Genomic DNA, 13,492 nt, shown 5'->3' on the forward strand with positions numbered 1-13,492 from the left:
CCTCGCCTTGGGACGAGCCCTCCCAGCTACCGCACACTCGCTCTTTGTTAGCAGCCGGGGCGCTGCAGAGCCATTTTTCACATGAGGATTAACCCGCCGCATCCAATGCTTTATTTTGGTAGATCCACATGCAGTTTCAGGCCCCACGTTTCCAGTTCGTTAACAGTCTCTCGGAGAGACACCGGAAAGCAGTTTAAAGCACTTTTCTCGTTTTTAATTTTCTTTTGTTTAGTCAGCTTCTCCACAAAAACAGGCTTAAATGAGCAAATAGCCTGCCTCAAGCTTCTGGGTAACGAAGATAACTTAACAGCGAAGCCCCCGCGCTCCCCGCCCAGGGAGGGGGAAGCGGGGAGCGGTGGGGCGGCGTCGCGGGCGGGAGGAGAGGCGCTGCGGCGGGCAGCGGGGTGCCACCGGCCCCCAGCCACCAACCGCCCCGCCGCCGCCGAACCAGCTGCGGGAAGGCGACGCTCCGCGGCCCCGGGCGAGCAGCGGCTCCCTCCCCCGGCCCCGGGTGTGGGGAGGCTCCCGCTCCCCTTAGGGAGAGGCGGGGGCGGCTGCAGAGCCGGAGAGCCACAGCCTAGCCCTACCCTAAACACACACGCACACCCCCCCCACGTTATCCGGCCCCGCCGCCACTCACCGGTTGTGCCCCCTGCCCGCTTCGCCGGAGCTGCGCTCTGACCCGCCTCCCTTGGGGCTGGGCTGGGCACGGCGCGCTGCGCGGATGGCCGCCGTACGCGACCGCCTCGCGGCCCCTCTGGCTCCGCCCCAACGGCACGTCGTTCGAACGCTAACGGCAGCAGCGCGCGCAGGCTATGGCGGTGAGTCGGTATCGGCGGGGACTGCCTTCCCCCCTCTCCTCCCCGCTCCGCTCCGTCCTTGAGGCTCCCGGCCCTGAGGGGAGGCGGCGTGAGGCCGGGCCGGGCGCCATGGCTGTGGGCGCCGGGGTCGGCTGTGCCGTGCCTTCCGCCGGGCGCCCCTCGGTGTGCTCTGTCACACGGCCGGGGACGCAGGCAACCGCGCCCTTCGGCTGCCGATACACCCCGGTTACCCCCGCACCGGGCGGTGCCCGCGCGTGGGTTCCAGCTCTGAGCCCGTCAGAGCTGCCCGAGAGCAACGCCTTAGGCTGCGCGTCGCGCTGTGCCCTTGGACTTTGCGCAACCCAGGCCTTGTTGAGTTTTGCCTTTTGTTTCTGACAGAACGGTGGTTTATAAGGATAATCGCCGTCTTAAGCGATTTGTGGGGATGACTACCAAAACCGGATTTCAGGGAGCTAGATAAGCGCTGATGTGTTGGGCTGTAGCAGAGCGGGACCTTCCACTTGCGGCGGGGTCCACCCGCTGCTGCGTGATGAAAGCTTGGAAGTCTTACGGCCGGTCAACAAATGTAGCCTGAATATGCCTGCTTTCCAGCGTCCCAGTGCCCTGACGTTCAGCCTTACACAGCAGCTCTCTGAAGCTGAGGGCTAGTTTCGGCTTCATCATCGATTTTCAGCTCAGTTTCACACTGGTACATTGACCTGCAGTAACAGGAGTCAGAGTAAGTTTAATGTTAGAAACTATGTTTTCCAGCTTTTCACAACAGGCAGTGGCCTGCTTTTTGAGGTCTTATCGCCAGATCTAATATCCTGCATTCCGCACAAAATTCCTCAGATCTTAATTCTAGATGCTACTTCTGTTAGGAGCACAAGATGAAAATTTGATGCTCCGTGTTGTTGTTGAGGGAAGACGAGTAGTGTTGATCAGTATGCTACAGTTCAGCTCAACATAGGCTAATTTTCACTAATGTTAAGAAATTTAGCACTAGGGAGAAAGTTATTTAATGTGTGCTTCTAAGGCTGAATCAGTAGCTGGGAGAAAAACTCATGGATTTATTAGTGTTGAGGGGCATGAATTCTGCCATAGAGTTATGTTGCATGATACACACCAGCCAGGAAACCAATGTAATCATGCTATTTTGAGTAGCAGTTGATTTGCATGTCTAAGTTTCATTTCTCAGCAGGTGTGGATAGTGTGTCTTGTCATAATCATGGCAGATTTTTGAGTTGGTTGTTTTTTTAAAAAAAAAAATAAAATGTAGGGACACATGAAAAGAAATCATGCATTTGTGTTTGTTTTTCCCCTGTAGCATGAGTGAGAAAATTGCCATTTCTGAAATGGTGAGTCCCCTTGTTTAAAAAAAAACAACAAACCAACAACCATCTACGGTATAAAAATACAAGATGTTCACTGTCCTCATCACTAAAAAAGAAATAGTCTTCTGTCAAGGCGGGGGGAGGGAATGAAATAGCAAGCTCTCTAACTCATCTCCCAGGAGATATATTTTCCCAGGGTCTTCATGCAATTATCCTGCTGAGTCAAAAACACTGATGTCCACAAACGTGTTGGCAACAAAATTTCTTTCTGGCAAGTAAAATAATAATTACTCCCCTTACTTCTGGTGGGACAGAAGAGAGGACAAGGGAGTGGGAATTCCCTAGTAAACTCAGAAGGCTAGTCTGTAGTTACACCTAGTCTGTAGGTGTAAATTGTATGTGCTCTAAATAGACCTGTCATGATAGGTATAGTTGGCACAGGAACTGAAGTTACCGTGAAAAGACCTGACACTTCAGGCTGCTGAGAATGCAAGAGTGTTTGGACTGCAAGAACAGTGATAGATCTCTGTTCAAAGTAAGGGTCATCAGCCTTCTCCCAAGTTCAGATATCCTCCCAGCCATGTTTCTGCAAAAATATGTCCTGACCTAACTAGGAAGTTTAAAATTAGTAGAGACTTGTGGGAATTGTCCTTTGCTTCCCTTCTTTTTAATGGTCACCTTGTGGGAAAGTGCTGATGTAGGGAATGTCTTTTGCACCCAATTAATTTACAACAGAGTCAACAGCATCAAAATGAAAGTGAAGGTTCTGTTAGCACTTCTGAGAAATGCTGATTGCTGTCTATAATTTCATTTTTCATTCCCAAAGAAAGAGCTAATTGCAGGAAAAGGAAGGGAGTAGAGGGAATTCACACGTCAGGAGACTGCCAAGGTCTATAGCCATAATATGTCTGAACCCTATAAGAGAAAAAACATTCTGTTTAAACAGACTTGACATAGGCACTAAACTATCAAAACACAGGCAGGCTTAGACATACCGTGGGCAGAAATGTAGGTGTCCAGGAACCTTTACTGTGGAAAACTTGGAGAGGGATTCACAGGATCTAATATTTGGGCTTAGGGCCCCAGGAAGGTATTTAAATACTTGAACTCACCTTGTGGATCCAGCTTGTTAAAGGTTTGAATACTTTTGAGTATAGTCAGTTTCATTTTTATCTTTCATTGCAACTGGGAGGTTGTCACAAGAACCAAGGTAAATGGTTATACTGAACAAAAAGATGCACTTTTACCTTTTTTTACTTCTTGCCCCTCTTCCTCTGTTTCACAGTCTGTTAGTAATGCAGTTGTTCAGAGGGACAAGGAATTTTCCCAGAAGAAAAGTTAATTGACCTTACAAATAATTATGTTAATGTGTGTTTATGCTTTACTACATTAAATTGTAGCATTTGGATTACTTTGTGTGACTAGAATTTTGGAGGTTTTAAGACAGCAAGCATTATTGCATCATGTGCTATTTCTTGAAAAGAGATAAGATTGCTACCTCAAGTTTGGAATAAAGTACATGAGATTTTAAAGCAGGTGAAAGAATAACTGATTGATAGCAAAGGTCACCAGTGGAGAATGGAGCCCTCATTTTGAATTTCAGTTCTTTAGAGTCACTGAAAACTTAATTTTTCTCAGGAACTCAAGTGCTGTTCTACCCATACAAATAAATTCTCTCATTTGTCTCTCAAACCATAAAGCAGAAATAATAGATTTTTTTCACTCCATACTAATGCTGTGTGGCTAGTTAACACAGTTTGTATACTTTTTGAGGAGGAATATAATACAATCCTGTAAACAGAAATGAAGTCATAGAATCATAGAATAGTTTGGGTTGGAAGGGACCTTTAGAGGTCATCTAGTCCAACCCCCCTGCAGTGAGGAGGGACATCTTCAACTAGATGAGGCTGCTCAGAGTCCAACCTACCTTGAATGTTTCCAGGGGTGGGGCATCTACCACCTCTCTGGGCAACCTGTTCCAGTGTTTCACCACCCTCGTAAAAAAGTTCTTCCTTATACCTAGTCTAAATCTGCCCTCTTTTAGTTTAAAACTATTACCCCGTGTCCTGTTGCAACAGGCCCTGCTAAAAAGTTTGTCTCCGTCTTTCTTATAGTCCCCCTTTAAGTACTGAAAGGCCGCAATAAGGTCTCCCTGCCGCCTTCTCTTCTCCAGGCTGAACAACCCCAACTCTCTCAGCCTATCCTCGTAGGAGAGGTGCTCCAGCCCTTGGATCATTTTTGTGGCCCTCCTCTGGATCAGTTCAACATTCCCATGTCCTCCTTGTGCTGAGGGCTCCAGAGCTGAATGCAGCGCTCCAGGTGGAGTCTCACCAGAGTAGAGGGGCAGAATCACCTCCCTCGACCTGCTGGCCACGCTTCTTTTGATGCAGCCCAGGATACAGTTGGCCCTCTGGGTTACGAGCACACATTGTTGGCTCATGTCCAGCTTTTTGTCCACCAGTACCCCAAGTCCTTCTCTGTAAGGCTGCTCTCAATCCCTTCATCCCCCAGCCTGTATTGATACCATGGGTTGTCCTGACCCAGGTGCTCTTTGCTTGCTCTCATAAAGTGTTTTCCTAGGCATTCCCTTATTGTGTCTATTCTGTTGTGTTTATCTTTGATAGTATTAATATGAAGATCTTTTAATTCCAAAACTGTGTGGAAAGATTTAATGTTAGAAAGAGTATCATAGCAAGGTTCCGTGTTGATTTGGAATATTGGCTGCTCTTGGTTAATAAATAAAGTATGCTCAACAAAACTGCAATCAAAAGCAGTGATGAGTACAGGTTATATTAAAATCGAGTCATAAACAGAAATTGATACTGATTTGACTATTTGTAATTGCTTTAGGACAAATGAAGAGAAAGTGGGAAGAAAGACTGAAGAAAGTGGAAGAACTAGCATCTCACTATGAAAGAAACCCTCTTCCTCCAGTTTATAGACCAAAACTGTCCAAACCCTTTCTGCCATCCTCTGTTTGGAAAATCTTTCCTCGGCAGGCTGAAGCTTTCCATTATGTAAAAACCTGCAAAGAGGTAAACTATTTGTTAGATGAATGTCTCTACTCTTTGGGTACTTTCAAGGTTGAACTTCACTTAAAAGCTTGGTTGACAGTAAAGTCTTTATCAGATTGCAAGATCTTTTTGTTGTTGTTCTTGTTTTCCTTATTCCCAAGCCTGAAACAGCAAGTTTGGTGGGTTTTTTTTGTCTTTGTAGGAGATCATGCTACACCGGAGGTAGCTCTAAGAAGTACTAGTTCTAACATACAAATTGATATGTGTTTTTAACCTCCAACAGTAAAAGTGCGTTTTGGTAACATTGTAGTCATAGATTTGTTCCTTCTGAAGATGAGCAAGCTGTCAGTGTTGGCAGGAGAATGGGAAGGTAGTGAGGGTTGAGTAGGAGAGGAAAGAATGGAGGAAGAAAAAGAGATAAGCAGGAGGCAGAGACAAAATGAAAGCAATACAACTCTCCAAAGGCATCAGAGTAACAAGGTCAGATGATAAGAAGTGATGAGCCAAATAAATGTTACGCAAAATGTATCCTCTGTTTTCAGTTTAATACTTTTCAAATTGGTTGCTGCTTTTAGAGAAAGTACTGGAGTTTTCTCCACACTGTTTTAGGTGTGTAAGTAATCCTGACAGTCTGTTTTCCAAAATGCACTCTTGCTGGCTTGGCACTAGTTTTTTGTGTTTTCTTTTCAGATTTCCATTTTTGGGTTGAAATAATATAGAATCTAAAGAATATTTGCTATAAAGCCATGTGCTGCCATCATGTCCATAAGGCTGTTCCTTTCAGGACATTGTTCCTCCTGCATTAGATGCACTTGCCACTGATCAGAAAAAAGAAGACACTACAGAGAAAACAGAGCTTACATTAACGCAGAACAAAGAAAAGCTTCAAATTTTTACTCATGTAACTGAAATCAGAATTATGTTCTTAATTAAAAACAGATGCTACTTACCTTGAAAAAGGATAAGTGATCTGCTTATAGTTTTCTAGTATTTACTGACTTTGACCAGAGATAGGAACTTCTAAGGCTTCAACTGGTTCTTTGAATAATAAAAAAAAAAACTTCCATGTTTTTATTTTAAAAGGATGTTCATGTATTTGCCTTGGAAAAGAACAGACAAAGTGGACAGAGGTTTTACCTTGTGACAACATATAAAGAGCTTTGGTTTTATTACACGTGAGTATCTGAAAAGGTACCCTATATGTTACCGTAAGATAATAGTATACTGGATATACTATTATGTAGTAATAGCTGTTACTGGATAGCTACCCCCAGTACCATCTGCTGCTCTGAGTAGCACAGAGCTGTAATGGATTGCCTGAGGTTTGATCTTGGCCCTGGGCAAAACCTTCATAAGGTCAAATCAATCTATTCTAGAGTGGGTTTTGAATTCCTTCTGAATTGCAGGCTGCCATTATTTCCTGGGTATTAAGGTCCCATCTACTGAGCTTAAATCTAATAGCAGTAGATTTGCTTTTGCTGTCAGCTTTCCTCAGGGGATCATACCAACATGTTACACAAACATATTTCTATGATTAGTCATATATCGATCTAAATGGGTATTAATATAAATGTCCGGTTACGGGTTTATGATTTTGTATTTGCATGGTGTAGTTTCAAGTATAGACAATTTGATCATGCGCTGTACATTTTTTCCCAATTTTTTGTTTTACAACAAAACATTTTGTTATGAATTAAAAGAAATCTAAGAGTTAATTTTTATATGAAAAGTAAGCTTCATTTTTTTCTCAATTTGTAAATGAGATTAAGTTTTAATTTAGTCGGAAGAAGTCTGTGTAATCTCAATTTTAGTGCTTAAGACATATAAACAATAACTTACTAAGCTTTTTACTGTAGTTTCCATCATTCCTTAAATTCTCAACAGCATTTCTGTTGACAGTATGTATGTAAGACTTGGGGGAGGTGGGGGGTAGAATACTTTATAAACTTAAATTCTAGGCCAGACAAATATCTTTGTTGCTATTTGATGCTGAAGTTAGTTACAAATTTTTCAGAGCATTATAGGGCTGCTACTTTCTTAAATGGGTTGATTGAAAAATAAAAGAATATGTCAGACTTGTGGGATCCTTATTTGCAACTGATAAGTATGTATAATGTTTGTCGTGCGAGGTTGTGATTTTTGTTTTTCCTTAGGAAAAATTATAAAACAAGTCTTATGCATTGCTATGAAGTAATTCCTGAAAAAGGTGCTTGCAAACTTTATTTTGATTTGGAGTTCTACAAACCAGCAAATCCTGGTACGGATGGCAAGAGTATGGTTGCGAAGTTAATTGAGGTAAACTGAAGCAAAGTCATGTTGTACATTAATATTAATTTGTTGTTGATTTAATATGAAACCAAAGTATTTACCACTTTATCTTCATTAAAATGAAAAAGAATTGTAGACCTAGTGGTTATTTTTAATGAAGTAAAAAGTACTATTTTAATTATAACATAAGTTCTCTCCTTTAAGTGAAAGCAAAAAAATACGAGAACGATGGTTGTTGAAATGGTTGTATTCACTGTAGTTTTACCGATATGGTAAGTTTGCTTTTGCAGACTATTTTATGTGCTCTGCCACTTCAAAGCTGTAAAACTGAAGGAGTGCTTAGGTATTGCTTATAGTAGCACCAATAAAAGTTCCATTCCAATATTCCTCAGTTAATTTCCTTTGCCAGCTGGTGCAGTCATATATCAAGGCTTAGATAAATCCCTCTTGATTTTAGGTATCTTCAGAGGGCAGTTCATCATAGTTGAGTTAAAGGACGACGTAGAGAACATGGGGTGACTGCACTTACCAATTTGGTACCTGAAGTTAAATATTTTTGCTAATTACCAATTCTATTAAATAGCGCAAATTTCCATTCTGTTGCAAATTTGGTTGGAAAATGAGCTCCGCTGCAAATTCAGTATGCCAGAGGTGGAAAACAGAGCACGTTTACTCCATTGCGGATTAGTTCTGAAATCTAGAGATTCCTCAGGTTAAGAAGTGAACTTTGGATTTGCGGTTGGGGGAACTGAGGTGCTAAAATCCTAAGCTTCCTTAGGGTCTTAGTCCCAGTCCTAAACATGAGTAATCACAAGCTTAGCTTACAGAAGGCTTTTACATCTATTTTAGAGCCAGACAGTTTATGTTTTCTGCTTAGTGTTCATTAGGCCATACCAATGAATTAGCTAAAACATAACAGTGAATTAGCATGCCAAGCCTTTATATTGTGATAGCTTCCATCTTCCATTGTAAGTAAGCCTGCGTGACCAACATTGTCACTGTGGGTGTGAACTGCTTTGTGGTGGAAAAAAAATGAATTGTATGCTCAAAATCAGAAAAAAAACTTGAAAAAAATATGTTAATCTGCATTTGTGTTAGGTTTTGTAGACACCACTATTAAAAATGCTAGAGAAAATAGCCTAACGAATGTTTATCCTTTCAGCTTGTCAGCCAAAAATTAAAAGAACTTTATGATGTAAATTGTTCGGCCAAAGACGTCTTGAATTTAGATTCCAGTACTGATGAAAAATTTAGTCGACACTTAATATTCCTACCCCAAAAGACTGTATTTAAGGATAATATCCACGTTGGTAAGTGTGTTCTTTTCTCTCACACCTAGAAATAAAAGGTGAGGTTTTGACTTTGTGCAGTGCCATGTCACATTTGAATATTTATTTTAATGGAGTTATACGGGGAAACAAATATGTATTCCCAGCAGAAATTACTACCTATTTCTATTTTGTTAAGCCTCATTGTTTCTCAAATCATCGGCTACCTCCTGTTACTACAATCAGTGTTTGTGTTTGCAAAAATGTAACTTTTTTTGTGCCTGTGTCTTGTATTTATGAAACTACTGGCAAGACTGGCTTTTGGCCTGAAAATTGTTTTATAATGTGAGTATGACTCCTTAATTTTCAGGTTAATGCCTGTTTTAACAAATAAAACTATGATTACTGGCTCTAAATGCAGTTGGTTTGTACTCAGCACAGTGTTGGAAAGGCAGGACAAAGATGGTTTCAAGCCACCTGGGCATAAGCATGATTAAGAGAAAGCTGAAAGCAATTTTAATTGTTGATGTAAATTGGGATTTAATGGGATATGGCAACTGTAACACAAAGAATTGTGTCGTGGTTTAGCCCCAGTCAGCAACCAAGCACCATGCAGCCACTTGCTCACTCCCCCCTGGTGGGACGGGGAAGAGAATCAGAAGAGTAAAAGTGAGGCAACTCATGGTTTGAGATAAAGACAGTTTAACAGGTAAAGCAAAAGCTGCGCGTGGAAGCAAAGCAAAACAAGGAATTAATTCACTACTTCCTATCAGCAGGCAGGTGTTCAGCCACCTCCAGGAAAGCAGGGCTCCATCATGCGTAACAGTCACTTGGGAAGACAAACGCCATTACTCCAAACGTCCCCCCTTCCTTCTTCTTCCCCCAGCCTTATATACTGAGCATGACGTCATATGGTATGGAATATCCCATTGGTCAGTTGGGGTCAGCTGTCCCGGCTGTGTCCCCTCCCAGTTTCTTGTGCACCCAGCAGAGCATGGGGAGCCGAAAAAGTCCTTCACTAGTGTAAGCACTACTTAGCAACAACTAAAACATCTCCACATTATCACCACTGTTCCCAGCAAAACTCCAAAACACAGCCCCATACTGGCTACTGTGAAGAAATTTAACTCTGTCCCAGCTGAAACCAGGACAAATTGCCAGTTCATGGTTGTCTTGACTCCAGTTTAAAAATAAGTATAATAATACCTCCTCCCTTCACAGAAGTATTTTCAACAAACTTTTTAAATACTGTTTGTGAAGCACTGAGGTGCTAGTGGTGAGCATTAAGAAAAGTTAATATTGAAATTCATAATTTCTTCTTGTATATATATTCTGTATGGTGTACAGTAAAGCAGGCTTAGAAATACATTGAACAATGAGGGAGGGCACGATAGAATATCGGCTGAGTTTTGTCTGAGCGAAGCAGGAACTGATGGAAAAGAGCTTGCCCAGTGGTGGCATTAAAACCCGTATCAACCTACAAATGCAGAACTTTGGGTTATTTAACATTGCACCTGCCACCTGTCATTTCTTAATATCTGGGTTTTTGATTTTGTAACCTTTGCTCCTTATTGTATTTGTTTCAAACAAACAGGGTGAGGGAGAGGAAGCAGAAATGCTGTTATATAGTATCATATTAATAATTGCATGGGTTATTAGAAGGGGTGAAATTCAGATTTGTGACATTTAGCTCTACATTTTGTGTTCAGAAGGAACAGTGACAGCAGCAGCAGGATTACATGTATCGGAAAGAAATTACATGTTTTGTTACTGGGTTTCCACTGGCAGTAGAATAGGAAGAGCTGAGGATGTTGGGTTCATAGTTTTGGTCCCACTCAGGTTCCCACTTTTATTCTGCTGTCTGCTTGGTCACAATATATCTTACTGTCTTCATGCCCAGTCTTTCTTTTCCTTTCTCACCCTTACCTCTTTTTCTAGCTCTGCACCTTCCCTCATTCCAGTCTTGAGTAAAGCTTATACCATATTTCTTCTTTTTTTATACCTCCTGTGCTTTTTTAAGTAGTGTCTTACTGTGCGCTGTGTATGTCCTAGCAGGGGATTGTAGAGAGCACAGGGCAGACGGGCTCTTTGCTTTTAGTCCTTAATGACAGCGCAGTGATGCTATTGTTAATGACACAGTGCTGGGCTACTTTCTAGCCCAGTACAGCATTAAAGAAATCTTATTTTCCTTTTGAATTGTCAAGCTATTTCTTGGGGAGAACACATGTACTCTTGGATCAAAGTTGTGTAGGGTTGACACATGGTTTCTGTTGCTCTGAGGAATCACCTATGAAAGGTCTTGTCAGCAGGAACAGCTGGAGGAGTAGAGCAAATTGTAAGGAGAAGCTGGATCTTGTAGGCGTGCGTGCATGTACAGAATTTTTTTTCCCCAAATATTTTTAATATATACATGTGGTCCATGACCTAAGTATCACTTCAGGCCAAAATTCAGATCCTGACTCGGACACAGAAGCCAAAGGATCTCTCAGGACCATTTTTTTCAGCTTTTTATTTTTTATATTAAAAAACATGTTTCTCATTCTTAGGAGCAGTGGAATCTGTCCCTTACCTTTTGAGAAGTAGCTCCCGTGGCAAGCTAAGCAGATCGTCAAAGTTATAAGCAAATGCTTGTAGTATTGGTTGCCAGCCCCAAGCGTGACACAGAGCAGTTTCTTATGTGACACTGTGGTAATAGCTACAAACCCCAAAGATTTAAATAGGATTACTGCAATTTTTAGTTCAGAAGTCTGGTCTTTAACTCCTGCCACTATAAAACTCTTAAGTAGTGCATCAATGATAAATAATTTGGTATGACAGCAGTTTTAGCCTGTGATCTTGATAACTAAATTACATTAGTCAGTTCTTTCAGTAGAAGCTTGAACTGTTTATTCTAGTTCATTAGTTGTGTTCTGCATCTCCCACCATGACGTGATTTTGACATTACTGTCAGAATTAAAACATATTTAGAGATTGTGTATTTGTGTTGTGCCTTTGCCTTTTAAACAAGATGTTGAATCAGCAGTAAAAGTTATTATTTTTTTATAATTGAGATATGTAAATGTCAGTGTTAAATTCGTGCATGTTACTAGTAATATTACACTCGACTTTTCATTAATGCATTGTAGTAATGCACCTTACAAACCTGGGTTAAGGCGTATTAGCTTTGTGCTCTGGGCAAAATATTCTGCTGTAGGAAATAACTAAAAATACAGATAACTTCACAAAGTACTTTCACAGAATCTATATGAAAATAGACTTTGAGGTGACAGAAAGATTTTGTCTAATATTAAAAGGGTTAATATATTTTTCAGACACATTCCAAGTGTTGTCTTTTTTTTAAAACCCATTATTGCGGTGTTCTGTCTAATAAAAATTACTTTGAGTTAGCGGTATTTATGTGGGATAAACTAGAATATGGACTATCACACCTTGGATGGTATTGCTTCATAAGCATTTTATGTCAGGAGTCATGCACAAAATGCATGGGCTTAAAATTAAATATGATTAAAAACTTTTAGTATATAATATTTGAAATTAGTTACTAGTTAGAATTAAAATACAGGGTTGGAGTTCATAGCTCATGTGAGAAAGCACAAGAGATCATGTAGGTCCACAGGAAAGCTTTGGAGACCAATGAATTTATATTGATCTACACAGTTGACAAATCCCAAAAATAAAAATACAAAATGCAGTCAAGGATCAAAAGTGTGAAATGCAGGGTTTGGTTCCCACATCTGACCAGTTAGAAGAAATGGAAAGAGAGAAAACAAAGGTGTGTGAATGATAAAGAATGAACTCCCAAAATAATCCTTCACTGACAGAACCCTTGCTATTCTGACACCACAGTGATTGTTACTTAATTACACACACGAAAAAACGGAAGTGGTCAGCCAGGACTTTTAAAGATACTTTCATGGTAATTGAAATAAATTTCAGTTCTGAGATAGGTACATTTTCCTTCTGAACTGAAGATCCAAGTAACTGTTATCATAAACCTAACAAATTCTGTGCATATTTGAACACACAGGATTAAAATGCTGTCTATGACTGTGAATAATTTGTATGCCTCAGTAGTCCTGTAATGAGTTATGAGAGTGGTGATATTGATTCTTGATAAACTAGGTCATCCTGCTGATACGTAGCATAGGAGGACTGATATTTCATATCCTTTCAGGTTCCCCACTGAAGCTTCATCCAACAACTGCAGAATCCTCCTTGCCAGTACTCCTTCCACTTCATAGTTTTTCTTCCACATCTGTATTCATTCTGTTCTCTTCTTTCTCCCTGCAAGTAATTTAGCCATGGTTTTTTATTTGTCTGTTGTCACCATCTAGCACAGCCTGGAGGTACGGCAGAAATTGAATTACAGTACTGGGAGTTTGAAAAGTCATTACAAAATACTTTTGTAAAAGTAATTTGCTGTTTGTGTAAGCCCTGGTCAAACTCAGTTAATACACCGTGAAGCTGCAAGTAAACCTTTTTAATCATTCTGAAGTGAAATTAGGGAAAGCAGTAGTGAGAGGGACTACCACAAGCTCTCCAGAATCCTAAATCTGAGCCTGTTAAAGACATCACATGCTGTTACGAACTACTGCAAAAATATTCAGCTAAATGATTAAAAACTACCTATGGTTAGACAAAAAAAATAAGTTGTGTAATAGCAAAGCTATATGAATGCTTTATTCATGTATTGAAGAGTTTCACCAAGTGGTACTTGAAATATTAAATCAAACTATATTTTATAAAGGACCTGGACTACTTATTTTTTGATATCCCTGGCATGAACAAAGTGGTCCTACATCAAGCAT

The 13,492-nt window shown here is 40.8% G+C and overlaps 2 protein-coding genes across 7 annotated transcripts in view; one reads left to right on the forward strand and one right to left on the reverse strand.

Annotated features, from left to right (window-relative positions):
- Positions 1 to 768, reverse strand: part of CASP3 (caspase 3) — a 15,728-nt gene extending 14,960 nt beyond the window's left edge. Inside the window, exon 1 of one of the 2 annotated variants that reach the window (XM_075091239.1) lies at positions 641 to 768. The gene's annotated coding sequence lies outside the window, so the exon portion shown is untranslated. The remainder of the gene's footprint in view (positions 1 to 640) is intronic. The other variant, XM_075091242.1, reaches the window with a different exon arrangement.
- The window catches only part of PRIMPOL (primase and DNA directed polymerase), a 19,734-nt gene continuing 6,928 nt past the window's right edge, over positions 687 to 13,492 (forward strand). For 3 of the 5 annotated variants that reach the window (XM_075091227.1, XM_075091229.1, XM_075091228.1), the window contains exons 1-5: positions 710 to 821; positions 4,985 to 5,169; positions 6,232 to 6,323; positions 7,302 to 7,443; positions 8,579 to 8,726. In XM_075091227.1, the coding sequence (XP_074947328.1) occupies positions 725 to 821; positions 4,985 to 5,169; positions 6,232 to 6,323; positions 7,302 to 7,443; positions 8,579 to 8,726 (664 nt within the window). In that variant the 5' untranslated portion in view covers positions 710 to 724. Of the gene's footprint in view, positions 822 to 1,199; positions 1,540 to 4,984; positions 5,170 to 6,231; positions 6,324 to 7,301; positions 7,444 to 8,578; positions 8,727 to 13,492 lie in introns of those variants that run through there. The other 2 variants (XM_075091226.1, XM_075091224.1) reach the window with 2 other exon arrangements.

Source organism: Phalacrocorax aristotelis, chromosome 4 (genome assembly GCF_949628215.1).
Source record: "Phalacrocorax aristotelis chromosome 4, bGulAri2.1, whole genome shotgun sequence".
NCBI lineage: Eukaryota > Metazoa > Chordata > Aves > Suliformes > Phalacrocoracidae > Phalacrocorax > Phalacrocorax aristotelis.